At 47.3% G+C, this 15,540-nt stretch overlaps 1 protein-coding gene and 1 long non-coding RNA gene across 6 annotated transcripts in view; one reads left to right on the forward strand and one right to left on the reverse strand.

Moving 5' to 3' along the window:
• Window positions 1-15,540, reverse strand: part of FRMD5 (FERM domain containing 5) — a 316,635-nt gene that overhangs the window by 9,833 nt on the left and 291,262 nt on the right. For 4 of the 5 annotated variants that reach the window (XM_059181392.1, XM_059181391.1, XM_059181393.1 and 1 more), the window contains exons 8-13: window positions 8,363-8,451; window positions 5,248-5,311; window positions 4,572-4,663; window positions 1,750-1,824; window positions 1,154-1,222; window positions 189-295 (exon numbers count right to left, since the gene is read on the reverse strand). In XM_059181392.1, coding sequence (XP_059037375.1) covers window positions 189-295; window positions 1,154-1,222; window positions 1,750-1,824; window positions 4,572-4,663; window positions 5,248-5,311; window positions 8,363-8,451 — 496 coding nt within the window. The remainder of the gene's footprint in view (window positions 1-188; window positions 296-1,153; window positions 1,223-1,749; window positions 1,825-4,571; window positions 4,664-5,247; window positions 5,312-8,362; window positions 8,452-15,540) is intronic. The other variant, XM_059181390.1, reaches the window with a different exon arrangement.
• Window positions 8,409-10,952, forward strand: LOC131836212 (uncharacterized). Its single transcript, XR_009355540.1, has 2 exons — window positions 8,409-8,504; window positions 9,972-10,952. It is a non-coding gene; the product is annotated as an uncharacterized LOC131836212 (long non-coding RNA).

Genomic DNA, 15,540 nt, shown 5'->3' on the forward strand with positions numbered 1-15,540 from the left:
TAAACCCCCTCTCAGACTACACCTCATCAGGGCTGGGTGGGATTACCCAGCCACTGCCTGAAACCTCTCTTCCATTGGAGAAATGTGCTCTGGTCTCTAGTGTAACTTCTTTTCAAAGTCTCTGAGAGGAAGTGGTCCAGGACAAAATGTAGAGGAACCCCACTGTCATCTGCAGAGCTTATGCTTACCTTCCATGATGGAGATGTGAACAGCTCTTCTGCGGGTCCTGGGGACACTGCTCAGCCTTGGGCCATGGGTTATGGAGGGACAGCTGCGGCTGGGAACCATCCCTGCTCTGAGGTTAAAGAAAAAGAGAACTTTGTTAATTCAGTGCACAGACAGATGTGGTCAGGACACAGAGTTGAGAAGTAGCTGCTAGAATTGTCTGGCTGTGTTAAGTTTTATTTATTTGTTTAAAAAAGGTCTTTAATACCTGCTTTTTGCCTTTAGTTCCCAGATCCCAATCGGAGACACTGCTTTAGATTTGTCTGTCACCTCACATGCCAGACCCACCTGCTTTAGTGCAGGAGTGGTACCACTGGTCTCTGGGCAGGTTGGTCAGGGAGTAGAGCCCCAACATAAGCAGTACTACAGAAAATGTGCCTGAAAACATATGGCAGCCTCTCTGACTTCTGACAGAGACTGCTGGTGGCAAGGATGTGCCATGTGAAGGTGGTAGTAATGCTCCCATTCCCAGAGATCAGGTTGCTTGGTGAACCCTAGCTATCTTGGCCATTCATATTCTTTTTGCATGTTACTAGGTTTAGGAGATATACATGATGTACAGTTACACATAATGCAAGGATCTCAAAACTATTTTCGACCTAGTGTGATAGGGCTATGGGGCTATCCCTGGCTTTCAGTAATGGACTGATTCCAAAACTAAGGAAATCTTGCATTTTGGACATGTCCTCCATGGTCTGTGACCACCTTCAGGATTTGGGAGGACAGTAGAGAAGTACCCAGGACGTGGTACTGGGTACTATGCCATCCCTCAGGTTCCCTCAAGGACCAGAGATACCGGGGTCAGACTGTTCCCCATGCCTTTAGCTGAGATAGATCTCTTCACCTCCCTGCCGTGTTATCCTTCCCTTTTTGGAGCTTCTGGGATCTGAGCTGGAACTGGTTTTGGGGGAAGTCTGTTGCAGCCTACCTGTGTATTTCTGGTGGCTCCCGTTTGATCTTTGCACTTGACTCCATTACTTCCTTTGCAACTCGGCCACTATAAATAGTATAATAAAACAAGCAGCAAGGGATGAGATGGTATTCTCGCACTGTGCTCTTGTCTAAGGCGTCAGATACTTTTGATGAAGTGGGAGATGCCTTCTGGCCTAGCCCTTCCCAATGTTTAGGTCACTGAGAAAGGCTTGCTTGCTGGGTAAGTTCTAAGATGTCCTGACAGCTTATCTTAGAGAGCTCTCTATCTTGAGTCTTTGGGATTTCCCATTGTCCAGCATGTTCCAGAAATATTGCCAAAAAAAAAGAGAAAGAAATCTTTAGACAGACATGAAAAGCATCACTGCCACAGTTCTTATTTCACTGCTGTTCTGAGGGCAGAAGAAGATACATATTTAAACCCTCCAGACAAACTGTGGCAGGGAAGGAAAGAAATAGAACTGGATGGAAACCTTGGGGTTTTCTGAAGGTTCCCAGTTTCTTTGTTTTCGAGGATAAGGACCACTGAGCCACTGTTCTCCAGAGAAGGGTCTGAAAATAGGTCCATAACAATTACTTACTGTCACTATTTACCTGTATCGGAACCGGCTCCCTTTAAAGAATAAATTGCTGCTGGACACTGTGCGGACTTGGCTTGACTTCTCCAGCCTGCAGCAAGGCAAAGTCCAGTGTGACAGATGGCCTGCAACTGCCTCACAGGCTAAGGCAGTGCATTCCCAGCTCCTTCCAGAGGCTACTTAAGGAAACTCTTAAGGAAAAGGCCCTTCACAGCCCGGCTTGTCTCTGACTCTCCTTCATGACCAAGAGTGCTTTATGGTGTTTACCAGGGGACTGAGATTAAATGTTAGGGATGGTGGTCTGGGGGAATAATAGAATGCCACTCATCGAACTTTGGGCCACTTGTTAGCAGTGTAACCTGGAGCAGATTTCTTTTTTTCTTGACTTTGGTGGTCTCATCTATAAAACGATGGACCTAGCTAGGACTATTTGACCTCAGGAGTCCCTTCCAGTCCTTGTATTTGATGATACATGTTCATTTCTGGGTAATTGTGAGTTGAGAAGAGAGTATGGGCTGCCCTTCCTATTTCATCCCCCTCCTGGAGAGTCATAAAGTACGTTCTATTAAAGACTCTGAGAAGTCTTGAGATGAACAAACTATGCTAACTTTAATATAGGTTCCATCAGTTATATGGACTTGTAAGTTATTTGGACAGTAAGCCTATTAAGGCTGTTGTACGCAGTTAATGTGGAGGATCTGGAAGGCTGTGGGCACTGTCACATACCCTCTTAGGTGACTTCTCTGATCCCAGATGGCCCTCTCACACTTAGAAAAGGAAGCTGGACAGAACTGCCTAGAGTGAAGCCCGCCAAGACCTGATCAGCTTATAAGCCCTGAGGTGCCTGGAGTGCTGATCTGCACGGGAACCAATCTGGGTCTGAAACCTCTGCCGTGAGCAGGCCGTCAGTATTTAGGGAGCTGTCCCCAAAATCCATGAATAGCAGTTCCTGGGAGATACCATCCCCACCCGTCTCAGGGTTCTGTGAGGCATTAAGTCTCCGTGTCTTGCCCAAGCATGTCCTTGAATTTGACCCAACTGCCTTCAAAGTGTGAGGCCAACGGCAGGGCCAGGAATCTGCACGTGAAAGGTGCTCAGGGTGATGCCAGAGTGGCTGCTGCTAAGACTTGGCACAGCTGGGGAGCTGACCCAGGCCAGAGGCTTTTAACACTTACTAAAGAATGTTAAGTAATCAGTGGAAAGATGAAAAACAGCCTGTTTACAGTGAGGGTATTGGCAGGACTAGTTGGGTGGGGGGATTTATTAATGGAAAGACTCAGAAACTGAGTTTGGTCACAGGTACAGAAGCACAGTTCTGTTCCCATGACACAAATAGAAAAAGGTCTTCAGAAATAGTGCAGACATCTTTTCTTGGCTTTACTTGGACAGCTAGGGACTGAACAGGAGGGAAATTTGACCATGTAAAAGTCTTTTCTGAGTGTCTTCTTCATGAGATGAAAGAAGCCCACTCAGGTTATAACTCAGGCTGCCTGTTCAGCTCATCCCTGATCCTGGTATCAAGTGTACAGAGATTATCAAGCAATTCAGAAAGCCTGTCCAAGAAACAGCTTTGGGAGGCACCTGGGTGGCTCAGTGGGATAAGCCTCTGCCTTCAGCTCGGTCATGATCTCAGGGTCCTGCGATCGAGCCCTACATTTGGCTCTCTGCTCAGCAGGGAGCCAGCTTCCCCCTCTCTCTTTCTGCCTGCTGTGCCTACTTGTGATCTCTCTCTCTCTCTTTTTCTCTCTCTCCAAATAAATAAAAAAAGAAAGAAAGAAACAGCTCTGGGACTGTGGCCCTAGAAGGGAAAAGGCCAGTTCTGCCAGCCAGCATCCCATAGCAGCCAGCATGCAGCAGAGTCTTTTCACTGGGAAGGAGAATGGTATCCTTTCCAGCTCATAGTAGTTCTGCTCTCTTCAGGATCCTTGAGGTTACTGGAGGGAGAACTATGGCCTGTCAAAGGCAGAATATACCGCAGACTTTGTCTTAATGTTGTCCTGATTAAGATTCAGCTTATTAAAGTACAAATCATCACATTTTCTATTTTTAAAACCAGACCAAGGGTTTTAGTAAAACATACTTTATCTGACATCACCCCAGTTTCTTGATGGGCTGTTTCTTTGTTCCCTAATGCATTTATAACCACTTTCTTAATCAAAACAGCACAGAAGCCTCATATACTTTACAAATCCTGTGGTAATCAGAATTCTTGCCTTTGGCCCAAAGCTGGCTTTTCAGTAACAGACAAGTCCAGTCCTTGCTCCCCTTCCTGCTACCCCGCTCAGGTTCCTGGGCACTTGGTCTATAACTGGCAGTACCTCTGGCAGTGACGCACCAGAAGGCCTGGCATCAGCCCCAGCTCAGCACCAGGCCATCCACTGGGGAGCAAGCCCCAGGGTCTTTCCAAGGCTTAGAGACATTTCTGGCCGGCCCTGCACCTGCTTCTTCCTGGAGCTGTCATATTCTGGGCCTCCTATGGCTCTGAATGGCTCCACACGGCTAGTATGATTCAAATCAGGTACCCAGGGGCTTTTTTAGGCCCAAGGCTTGCCTGAAAAGACCTCCAAGTGCTTTGCACTGGGAGCTGTCCCAGGGACATCACAAGGTAGACCCCTTGGACATCTCTGCTGGAAACACATTCCTAGACCTCAACTCTGTCCCTCCAAGGAGTACAGACATCCAGAAAGGGGTCTGCATTTTATAAGGAAGCCCAGCCAAGTCCTCTTATGTCTCCTTTCTCAGTGTTTCTCAAACTTTCCTGCCCATCGTTAATCTGAAAAGTAGCTTTTATGACTCTCACTCTGATAAAGATAGTCCTCATCACATGTGTTCACTCACTTGTAGAAGGCTTGGTTCTCGATTCCACATTTCCAGAGGTGCTTGCAGGCTTCTGGAGTTGGAGCAAAATATGTGAGAATAATTTTCTTTTCCTACAAAAAATCCCACATAGAAACTGCTGAGTGTGGATGGAGAAGTGAAGGGTAAAATAGGCCAGGACATTGACCCCTGGACTGTCTAAGCCTACCCAGGACTGCAGGAAGAGATTTCAGATTGGGAAGGGGCTGCCTGGCAGCTGGCAGGTTGGAAGAGAAGGCCTTCAGGACCCAGTGGGGCAGAGCTCAGTTCAGTGAGTAAGTGCACCCCTGGCAGGTCCAGTACAGTAAGCATCAGCTGGCACAAACTGAAGCAAGACAGCTCTCCCCAGGGAAAGTGCTACTTTCATCTGGAGTTTTTCTACTTCTTTTTGAAAGTTTATTATCTTCTTGGAATTTTCACAGAAAAGCAAAAGAATCTTGCATTGTCTGCATTTCCTGGAGGTATGGAACCTCTGGGCATCACCAGCATTCCCTGAGGAATGCCCTGGGCTCCAGGGCCTAGCCATTTCTTCATCCCTTACCATCAGGTCTTGGCCTACCATTTGGGTGGCTTAGATACACCATTTTGGTTCAGTCCTGGCTTTCACAAACCATTCAATGCCCCAGCCCTCCCTTAAGAGAAAGAAGCCAGCACTCACCTCTTTCTGACTTACGTATAGATAGAAAGTCTTTCCTTCAAATTTCAGCTTGGTCACCTCATTCCTACAAGCACAAAGAGAGCACCTGTCACGTTGTTGTGGCTGCTTGTTCACAGCTAAGTCTTGTAGATGCACAGCCCACCCTGACTGGAAGGGGCTCCAGGCACAGACACAGTTTTAGCCAAAATTAGAACTGAAACAAGACAGCAGCGCAGGGGCCTTAGAGAACAGTTGCTGAAACAGTTCAATCCACAGTTTTCTGGTCAATCACACTATAATAATAGGGTGATAGGAGGATTTCGGGCTCATCAACAGTGGCTGTAAAAGGGAAACGTTTGCATGGGAAGTGAGTCTAGCTTGAGTGGTCCTGGGCCATTTCAGGATTTGGTTCATAAAAACAGGTGCATTATCTGGATGGGACTGTCAAATGTAAGATGCCACAGGTAGCTGATGAGGCCAAAGTTCAAGATACAACGAATAATGAAAAACAATGCAACCAGGTTCTGAGGGAGTTGAGTCTTTCAGGTGACTGTGCCACTGGATGGAAAATGCACTTTAATGCAAACAAATGTCAAACGATCTCAGGGAGGGGGCGGGGCAACATACCAAAGAGAGAGAACAGATTACATGAACAGTCATGCAGCGTACTGACCAGGAAAGGGGCTTAGGGGTTTTTGTAGAAAAATCCTTGAAGCCACCAGCCCAGTGAATGGCTGCAGTAAAAGAGGCAAACAGGATACTGGGGTACGTCACCCGCGGGACAGACACAAATCAGAAGAAGTGACATGGTTACTGTACATGGCACAGCTTAGACCTCACCTTCACATACTGCTCTCAGCCTTGGTTACATTTACAAAATGGAAAAATGACCAGGGTCTTAGATGGATGTCCCTGAGAGCCAGAGAACTAGGCCTCAGCATCGGTCGACCACTCCTTACTTCTCTTCCATTTGCCTGACACAGCTGCCCTTTGGATCCTGAAGGCCCTTCCATCTCACCAGGGGTGGAGCCCTTATTTTGGTACCCAGCTGGGGTCCCCAAGGAGGTCAGACCATGCCTATCTGCCTCTACTTGACTTTCTTCCTCTTAATAATCTCTAGGGATATTTTCTCAATATCCTAGGAAGTAGCAGAAAGGTAGTGAGAACCATGTACCTAATTTACTACTGGCCAAAATTCAGGAGACAGAGGAAAGACCCTTGTTTCCTAGAAATCATGGCTGGGTCAGGATGAGAGCTCATAATTTCTGACTTCCAGTTCTGAGCTAATCCAAGGATGCTGTATTCCTTATTTGAGTCCCTCACAGTCAGTCAGTCTCTCTCATACACATTCAGAATACAGTAAATATTAGTTAATATGTAAACAAATACGCCGATCTTCCAGGCTTCAACAAGCAAGATAGGAAGGAAAGTAAGGAGCATTCTTTTGGAAGTGAGGTTAGGTTTACATCTATTTTTTTTTTTAAAGTTGAGACAGTGAAAAAGAGACTTACTGAAGAAGTGGAATGTGAGAGAAGACAGAGAATGAAAAGTGTTGGGGACCATCAGGTGAGCATCAGGATTTCTGGATGGGGAAGAATACTTTGTACTGCAGGGCCCTGTAACAGGTGTGTTCTACTTTTTTCTAGCTACACATGCTTCTACCAGGGACGTCACAGCTACCCTGGTTGGAGTATAGGACAGGATCTGGGTCCTCTAAGCAGTAGCAGACCATCCAGTTATATCCAGGAAGCCAGTCCTCCTCACTGGAAGAGCAGTGGCCTGACCCTACTCATTATCTTTTTCTGAAAAGTATTTTGTTGGAAAAGAGACCCCAAACCCTCACCATTATCATTCAGAGAGCACAGTGAGTGGGCCAACTTCAGAAGGCCTAGCAAAGTGCTGTTTTGGGGCATGCCCTGGTTACTCAGTGTGGCAATCTGCCTTGTGAAGTGGTCGTTTTCCTGTGGGACGGGTCCTGGCTGGTCGTGTCGGCGGGGGCAGGAGGGGCAGTCTCATTAGCACCCTGGTTGATGCTCCTATTGCCAGTCTGCACAAGAGCAGCAGCGTTGGAAAGGCGGTGTTTATCCACAAGCTCAGTCAGGGAACTGAAGACACAAGAAGAGAGATGCCCTGCAGCACCCCTGGCAGAAAGCTCGCCAGGAAATAGCTTTGTCCTCAGATTCCCCATCAGCTCTTCTGGAGAAGGCAAAGGAACCAAGACAGGAGCAAGCTTTCCCAGCTGAGCTCTGATGGGAAAGGTAAGCCATTTGTCCAAGCCCAGGGGAGGAGTAGACCAGCTTAGACTTGGCATTCTAAGGCCAAAAAGGTACAGAAATCACAGGGCCTTTAGTAGAATATACAGTGTTCTGATGAGGCTGAAAGATGTTTGCAGGCCAGAAAAAGGAGCTCCAGGAGAGCCAAAAGTCCACCAGTAAGGCAATCTGTGCTGCATCAGCTCCCAGAACCATCTAGAACAGACCCCAAACTGACATGGTAGAGACGAAGCAGTTCAGATTAGCTTCAGCTGAGGGAATGGCTCTTACGTGCTAGAAATGGGAGTGGGAGGAGGGGGGGGGGAAATAGGGGATGTGACTCCTGGGGCCTGAAGACACCTGAGCCCTAAGAAAGGATAGGAGAGAGACTGAACAGCATCTGTGTGTGTGCAGACAGTGCCCACAGTTCTGGTCAACCTGAGGAGGGGGTTTTGCCAAAGCTGCAGCATAACTTCTATCTGCCCCAAGGGTGAGCCCCTCTTTCCTTAGGTCAGTGGGTAAGGGAATAAGCAGTTGTGTTCATGCTGTAGTCCTCAGTGAGGTATAGTCCCAAGGACAACAGTTCTCATAGGGTCCCTGCTTCTTTAACATTGGCTCCAGCCCCGGGTCTCTCACCTTGCCCAGAAATCAACTCTCTACATTCTTTCTCTCTCTGGAGAGGCTGTTGGCTCTCAGGAACACCCCTTTGGAAGAACAGTATTCCTAGTTAGAGACCACTGCCTTGATTAGTTATCATTATGGATGCAAGGCTTTGAGGGCGCTCAGAACCATAACTGCCCAGTCACAGACAAAGGACATAGGAACCATAGCCCTCCCCAGCTGGTGATGTATAAAAAGCCTGTTTTGGAAATGAAGACACTCACCATTTAATGAAGTGGACCCTCTTGTTTCCTTGCAGAACAACAAACCCAAAAGGAGTGAAGGCCAGAAATGCAGCATTTCCTGACACATCCTGCAACACAGAAGGATCTCTCATCAGGGTGATGCAGGCATAGAGGTGAAAGGGTGAGAAATGCAGCTGTACATTGGTGACACAGGGTTAATATGTGGCAGTAGGTCACAGGGCGAAGAGCATTTGGAGGTAACAGGCAAGCTATTTACCTTCCCCAAGCCCCAGGGCCCTTAGCTATAAGTTGTAACCAATCTTAGAAGGCTATTGAGAACATCCAGAGAAAATGGCACACCCTCCCACATTGCTGGTTGGGTCACTTCAGGAAGCAGTTTGGAAGTTCTTCAAGTTGTTAAATATAGTTATTACATGACCCAGCATTGCATTTCTAGGTACCCAAGAAAACGGAAAACACATGTTCATATAGAAATTTGTACATGAATGTTCATAGCAGGATTATTTGTAACAGCCAAAAAGTGGGAATAATCCAAATGTGCATCAGCTGACAAATAAATACAGTGCGGTACATCCGTACAGTGGGCTGTTACTCAGAAGTAAAAAGGCATGAGCAGTGACACATGCTATCACATGGATGAACCTCAAAACCATTATGCTAAGTGAAAGAAGCCAGTTACAGAAGATCACATGTTATACGATTCCATGTATATGAAATGTCCAGAATAGGTAAATCCATAGAGACCAAAGATTACTGGTTGTCAGGGCTGTGGGAAAGGGGAGATGGGGAGTGACAGCTAATAGATGCAGAACTCTGTTACTAAGACTACTGAATTTCACACTTTAAAAGGATGAATTTTATGATATGTGAATTATACCTCAAAAAAGCTATTAGCAGAGAGAAAGAGAATGAATGGCAGTTATTAATATAATGGCCCTACACACCGTAGCTGCGGGAAATGTAAGAAGCAACCAGCTAAGTGGAATAGCCACCGTCAGTCTTACTGTGCCTGAACCATCAAAGAGGCTTCCTGGCCACTGGTCACTATTCGTTTGTCAATACCAGCCTTGAGGTTCTGAGAAAACCCAGGAGGGGGTACAGCTGAAGCTGTAGGTCATGGCTCCCTCACGTGGGAAAATGACCTCCCTGAGAGCCAGGCTGGGGTAGGGCACAGAAAGTAGGTTGACCGATTGTGCTCTCACAGGGGCCTCAGATGAAAGACTGTTCTCTTAGGGTGTGTGTGCAAGTGGCCAGAAAATTATCCCAGGATGCTGGTCAAATGTACATGTAGCCCATTGTCTGAGCCGTAGCTTACATGGTGCTGCGGGGTCAGAGTCAGGCATCTGGTGTGAGGCATTCAAGTGGGGGCTCTGGCTGTCAGGCTCTTCTAGTCTCTTCCACTTGCAGGGTTTGCCTCCCTGGCACACATCTTCAGCCTGATTAGGTCTAAGAATAAGAACAGTGGGGCCACTGCTGGGCCTTGTGAGCCTTGCCTCAAGGAAAATATGCAGTTTTGTCTTAAAACTATCTCTTAGAGTCAGGGTGTGAGCCTCTGGGCCTAGTGAATGAACTATATGTTTTGCAAACAATTCCAATGAATCTGTTGCTTTTATTGTCCTTTCCTTAGGGTCTTTCGTGATTCTGAAGAATTCACACTTGGCCACAAGCATTGTGTCCTTCAACCCAGGGGCAGTAGCAAAAAGCTGTTTAAAAATAACCTAAATGGAGATACTGTGAAGCCATGGGGCTGATTGTCCTCCTGCCTGTCATCAGTGCTTAGTGATGGTTATTAATACCTGAGTGCCAGCGCCGCCCAAAGGCATGGTCCCTGGCAGTGGCATCAGTGCTAACCTAGCAGCCTGGCCTCTGGGAGTGGGGAGAATGCCTGGCAGACGTGGGTGAGGGAGGGCAGCCTGCTTTGGATGGAGGGTGGGCACTGGGAGGCCCTCTGCTCACAGTGCAGGCAGGACCCAAGGAAGTCCAGAAACTGCATGTTCAGAAAGTGACTTGAGGGTGGAAACTTTACCTTACCTGTACTCACAGAACAGGCCTGCAGGAAATGTTTATCTGATGAATGTGTAAGACAATGAGGTGGGCCAGAGGAGACAGGGGGAGTAGGAATGAACAAAAACAAGAGGGGAAGGCATCTTACAGTGTTCTGAGAGGAAGGCCTAGAAAGAATAGGTAGAGGGATGGAAAGGAAGGGTCAGTCAGCGGAAGACTGTGGGTGGCTAGAACTTATGGGTAAAGAGTAGGGAAGGGGAGCAGTGGAGTGGGCAGGGAGGCAGGGAAGGCCTTCTGTCTGCTCCTTGCACCACTGACCTCTGTGGGGAACAGCAGGACAAAAGAGTGCCTGCACTGTGACCACAGTGTCATGGGCCCTGTGTGGACCACTCAGGCCCATGTTCTGACTCTACCACTCACTGTCCGTGTGACCTCAGCTAGGTCCCATGCTTTCTCTGTGTTTCAGACTCCTTGTTGCAAAATTAGGGTTGATGATACTATGTACCTCTCAGGTTGCGCTTAGCAGACTCCTGGGACATGCTAGTGGTTGTGTTAATATGAGTCTATTGAGCTTAATAACCAAATACTTTTTTTTTTTTTTTTTTTTTTTAAAGCTGGTGTTTGGGGCACCTGGGTGGCTCAGTTGTTAAGCGTCTGCCTTCGGCTTAGGTCATGATCCCAGGGTCCTGGGATTGAGCCCCACATGGGGTTCCCTGCTTCTCCCTCCCCCACTCCCTCTGCTTGTGTTCCTTCTCTCGCTGTGTCTCTGTCAAATAAATAAAATCTAAAATAAAATAAAAACTGTAGTGTTTACTGTTTTTCCTGATGTTGACAGATTTAAATATTGCTAGTTAGGAAATGAGGGATAGGAAGTTGGGGTAGAAAGGGAGAAGTCAGTCATTGTTAGGGTCCCATGGAGAAGGGGGATTTGGGCTCAAAGTGAAGTGGGCAAAAGGGGAAGGAGACAGAGGCTGTGACAGAGGTCTGTGAGAGTCGTTCCAGTGACAGGTGCCTCTGGCCACAGCACAGAGAAGAGCAGGTCCTCCCACAAGCTGGGCAGCACTGACTGGGCTATCTGTCGGCACTGTCATCTGCACTGTCCAGACACCTCAGGGCTGGCCTCTGGGTGAAGGCAGGTGTTGGAGTTAAGGGGGAACAGCCTCTCTGGACCAGACTAGACTGGCTGATTTGGAACAGGATGCAAACTGGGAATAAACCCCAATTAGATACCACATCATTCAAGTAAGTAATAGTAGCACCTTGAGCAATCCCAGTCCAGTCTGTCACACAAAGAGATACTTTCTCCAAACTGTTTCCAATGCAACAGTTGTGGATGAAGGCGCCTGCAAAGGCAGGCACCTGGGAGTCCACAGGGGCAAGGGCAGCTGGAATGTTTGCCCCTTGTCTCTTGCACGTGAGGAGCAGGACTTGTAATGATAGTGAGAAGCCTCACATCAGCACCAGCACAAAACCTAACAGGCAGCCATGCTGACACCTTCTCCAGAACCTTCCTGGTTTCTTCCATCTAACATGTGAGCCTGCCCTTGGGATTTGTGTGCAAAAGGACAAGTTATATGACAAAAAGAGAAAGAAATGAGGATGAGGAGAGAAGTGATACAGAAAGTAGTAACCTGTTCCTCAGATCTTCCATTCTATTAAGCCAAAGGTGGTCTTTCCTTTCCGTCCCCTTCCTATCCTGATGAGATCAGTACCCACAAGACTGAGCATTAATGGATCTGAGAGGTGGAATAAAAACTCAAGTCTTAGGGGCCACACAGCATATATTACTAACCCCACTCTCACATCAGATAATGGTCTAAAATATTTAGTTCACTTCTATAGTTGTGAGGTACAAGATCTGTTTTCAATTCTTCATCCTTGTGGAAAGAGCTCATTTTTGGTTTAGGATGGTAACCCCGCTTCTTATTTGCTCTGTGACTTAACTTCTCTGAACCTCAGTTTCTTCATTGTCAAATGAGGACCATAAGATATACTTAAAGAAATACTACTTCTATGTGATTTTAGGGTGATGGCCTAAATGATTTATTGCCAGTCGTGGTTTTCCTTGGATGGGGGCTGGATTTGCACAGAGTACTTCATATGTTCATGTGGAAACCACCATCAAACTCGACTGCGTCAGTTTGACATCATCAAAGGTCCACCTTAAGATGACCACTCTGCCCAGAAAAAGATTTTTGGAAATCACCGTACTGACTGGTTCTGAAAAGCACAGACATCTGGCCATCATTGCCCAGTCCCCACAGGTTCTACCTCTGGATACAGTGAAGTACTCTGTCTGCTTCCACCCCAGAGGACATCCTGGGTATGCCAGAGTCAGAACCCGGGTATTCTTTTAAGATAACCACTCCCCTCTCTGGAGCACGACTTCAACTGATTCGGTATGGGTGAATGAAACCTCTGTTTTCAAAAACCTTAGGGAAGGGGTGCTTGGGCGGCTCAGTTGGTTAAGCATCCGACTCTTGATTTCAGCTTAGGTCATGACCTCAGGGTCATAGAGATTGGGCCCTGTGCCAGGCCCAGTGCCCGGTGGGGAGTCTGCTTGGGATTCTCTCTCCCTCCGCCTCTGGCCCTCCCTCTGCTCACATGCATGCTCTCTCTCCCTATCTAAAATAAATAAATAAATCTTTAAAAAAAAAAAAAAAAAAGACCTTAGGGAAGATTACACATGCTCTTCCACATGTTTATGCCCATCCCTGAAAGCTCATCGCTAGGAACTTTTAGATTAAGTCAATCATGAAAATCACCCAGTTTCAATATACTTAAATATGGTCACAAGAAAGTAGAGTGGAAGTTAGGAGGCAACCCTGTAAGAGCCTTGGCGTCACCCCATTAAAGATCAGAAATTGAAATTTTGGCACATACTTACCATCTAAGTGGCTTTAGTCAAGTTCTTCATCTCAGCAGTAAACCTACCACCCTCCCCACAGTGCAGCCTGGAGCGGCCTGCCTGGGGATGAGGGCGAGTCATCACTGATCCTTCTTTTTTTTAAATTGCTGATTCTGTTTCTCTGAGGTCAGGGGCAACTTGTCAAGATGGGGAAGGGGGTTTATTTAGAAAGGAGCATAGGTGGCTGATTATGAAAGTTCAGAGGAATGACAATTCCTCTGAATGACAATTCAGAAGATCTAACCTAGATCTTCTGAAATCAGTTTTCTCCTGTATAGAACAGACATAAAGCCACTTAGTGAACTTACATTAAATTTTTCTGATGATTTCAGTGGTGCTATCAGTTCTCTCTATCAGAATTCATAGTGAGTCATCCTTTGTTCCTAAATAAATGCCATCTCCCCAGAAGAAAGACTAGAAATGGTAACTGAAAACGTACAGCATTGAGACCCAGGCAAGACTGGGTTTGAGTTCCTTATCAGTAACTCTGGACATGTTAGTTGGTCCCTCAGAGGCTTAGTGTTTTTTAGATTTTACTTATTTGAGAGAGAGATTACAAGCAGGGGAGTAGGTAGAGGGAGAAGCAGACTCCTTGCTAAGCTGGTGAAGAAACCTGGGATCATGACCTGATTCAAAGGCAGACGCTTAACCGCCTGAGCCACCTGTGCACCCAGGCTCCGTGTTCTTATCTCAAAATAAGGACAGGAACATGTTCTTGGCAGTGTTCTAAAGATTAAATGAGATAGTATATGTAAGTGCCTGGCATGTGCAAGCTCTCAATAAATGGCACTTTCATGACTCATCATAGGGCTGGGTACAGGATGGGTACCTGTGATGGGTCTGACCACTCCATCAACCTCAGCAGGGCAAGAGGCCACAGTCTGGGCCTCTGGGAGATGCAGGACCAACAACCAGTCCCAGGGCCCCCTAGAAGGAACAAGATGGTAGCTCCTGAGGTTGGAGAGGTGTCAGAGTTGGGAAGTAGATGCAGCACTGGGCTGCCAGTGGTTCGCTTCCAGCATCTGTAGTCTTTGGAGATGGGGGCTGAAGGGTGATGCCAAGAGCTCAGGAGAGCTTGTGCAAGTTCAGAGCCTGGGTGTTCTTATAACACAGCCAGCTGCTGGAGCCCTCTGGCTGTCCCACCCAGAGCTGGTAGGATCTCTTCCTCGTCCCAGGGCCAGACAAGGACACTCTGGGCAGAGAGAAACCATCAGTGTGGACAAGAAGAACAGCAGCTTCTTAATCAGTCCAGGAGAACAGAGCTCCACTGAAGTGTTGTTCTACTCTCATTTAATTATCAAAACGATTTCTCTTCTTCTGTCCTCCCTAGGGCTGCATGCCCCAGATTCCCCGGGCCCAGTAATTGCCTCTCTGTTAATAGAAATCATCGGTATTTATTACACCGAGTGCTCCAGCTTATTTCAGGTCTCCTTGTAGCACCATTAAGGCGAGTGCTTGGGAGCATATCACCAAAGTAACCCTACTTAATGACAAGAGTAAATGCTCCTGAACTGTCCTTGCTCAGGAGGGCTGAGGAAACCACGATCTGGAGCCCAATGAGATGAGCTGAGGATCCATATGTGGAGTCTGCAGCAGAGCCCTGACTCTGGGGGAGCAAGAAGTACAGGGCCTGGGAACAAGGGACTGGAAGAACAGTAAGATGACCGCTCCCACCTTCTCCCTAGAGGGAGTCTCCGGAGGGATTCTGTTCCCTACAGATACATAGCAGTGGGAAGTGGCTTGAGTTCAAATTCTTGGTCTACTACTCAGGGCGTTGTAAACTGTGGCCTCCCAGAGCTTTAATCTTCTACCTATAAAACTGGAAGAGTAAAATCCACCTCTCAGGGCTGGCATGAGGATTAAATGAGAAGGATTCCAGTGGGCTTGCTGCCATAGAATGCATGCCACAAATTTGTCTTCTCTCCTTCCTTCTAGGAGTTGATGAAATGAGGTACTGGGCCTCATACAGTGCCTGGTATGAATAGGGGGTTCCTTTCTGCAGCTCTTCAGCCTGTGTCCAATAATGGACAAACTCATCAAGGATGGGTCTGGGCCAAGAGCCTTACAGCCTCAGGTTCATGTGGATCTGGGCTAGACACCAGGCTGACTGCCCCTGTAGCTTCCAGACCCACACAGGCAACAGCGGAGAATCCTTACCCACCTCCACTCAGTTGTGCTCAGGTTCACTGTCCACCATCTGGCTTGAAGGTGACCCGGCACCTTAGGATGAAGATCGCTATCTCTAGACAGCTGTGTCTTTTAAGGTCCTGAAGTGACTCAGCAG

This window comes from Mustela lutreola, chromosome 7 (assembly GCF_030435805.1).
Source record: "Mustela lutreola isolate mMusLut2 chromosome 7, mMusLut2.pri, whole genome shotgun sequence".
In the NCBI taxonomy this organism is placed as follows: Eukaryota; Metazoa; Chordata; class Mammalia; order Carnivora; family Mustelidae; genus Mustela; species Mustela lutreola.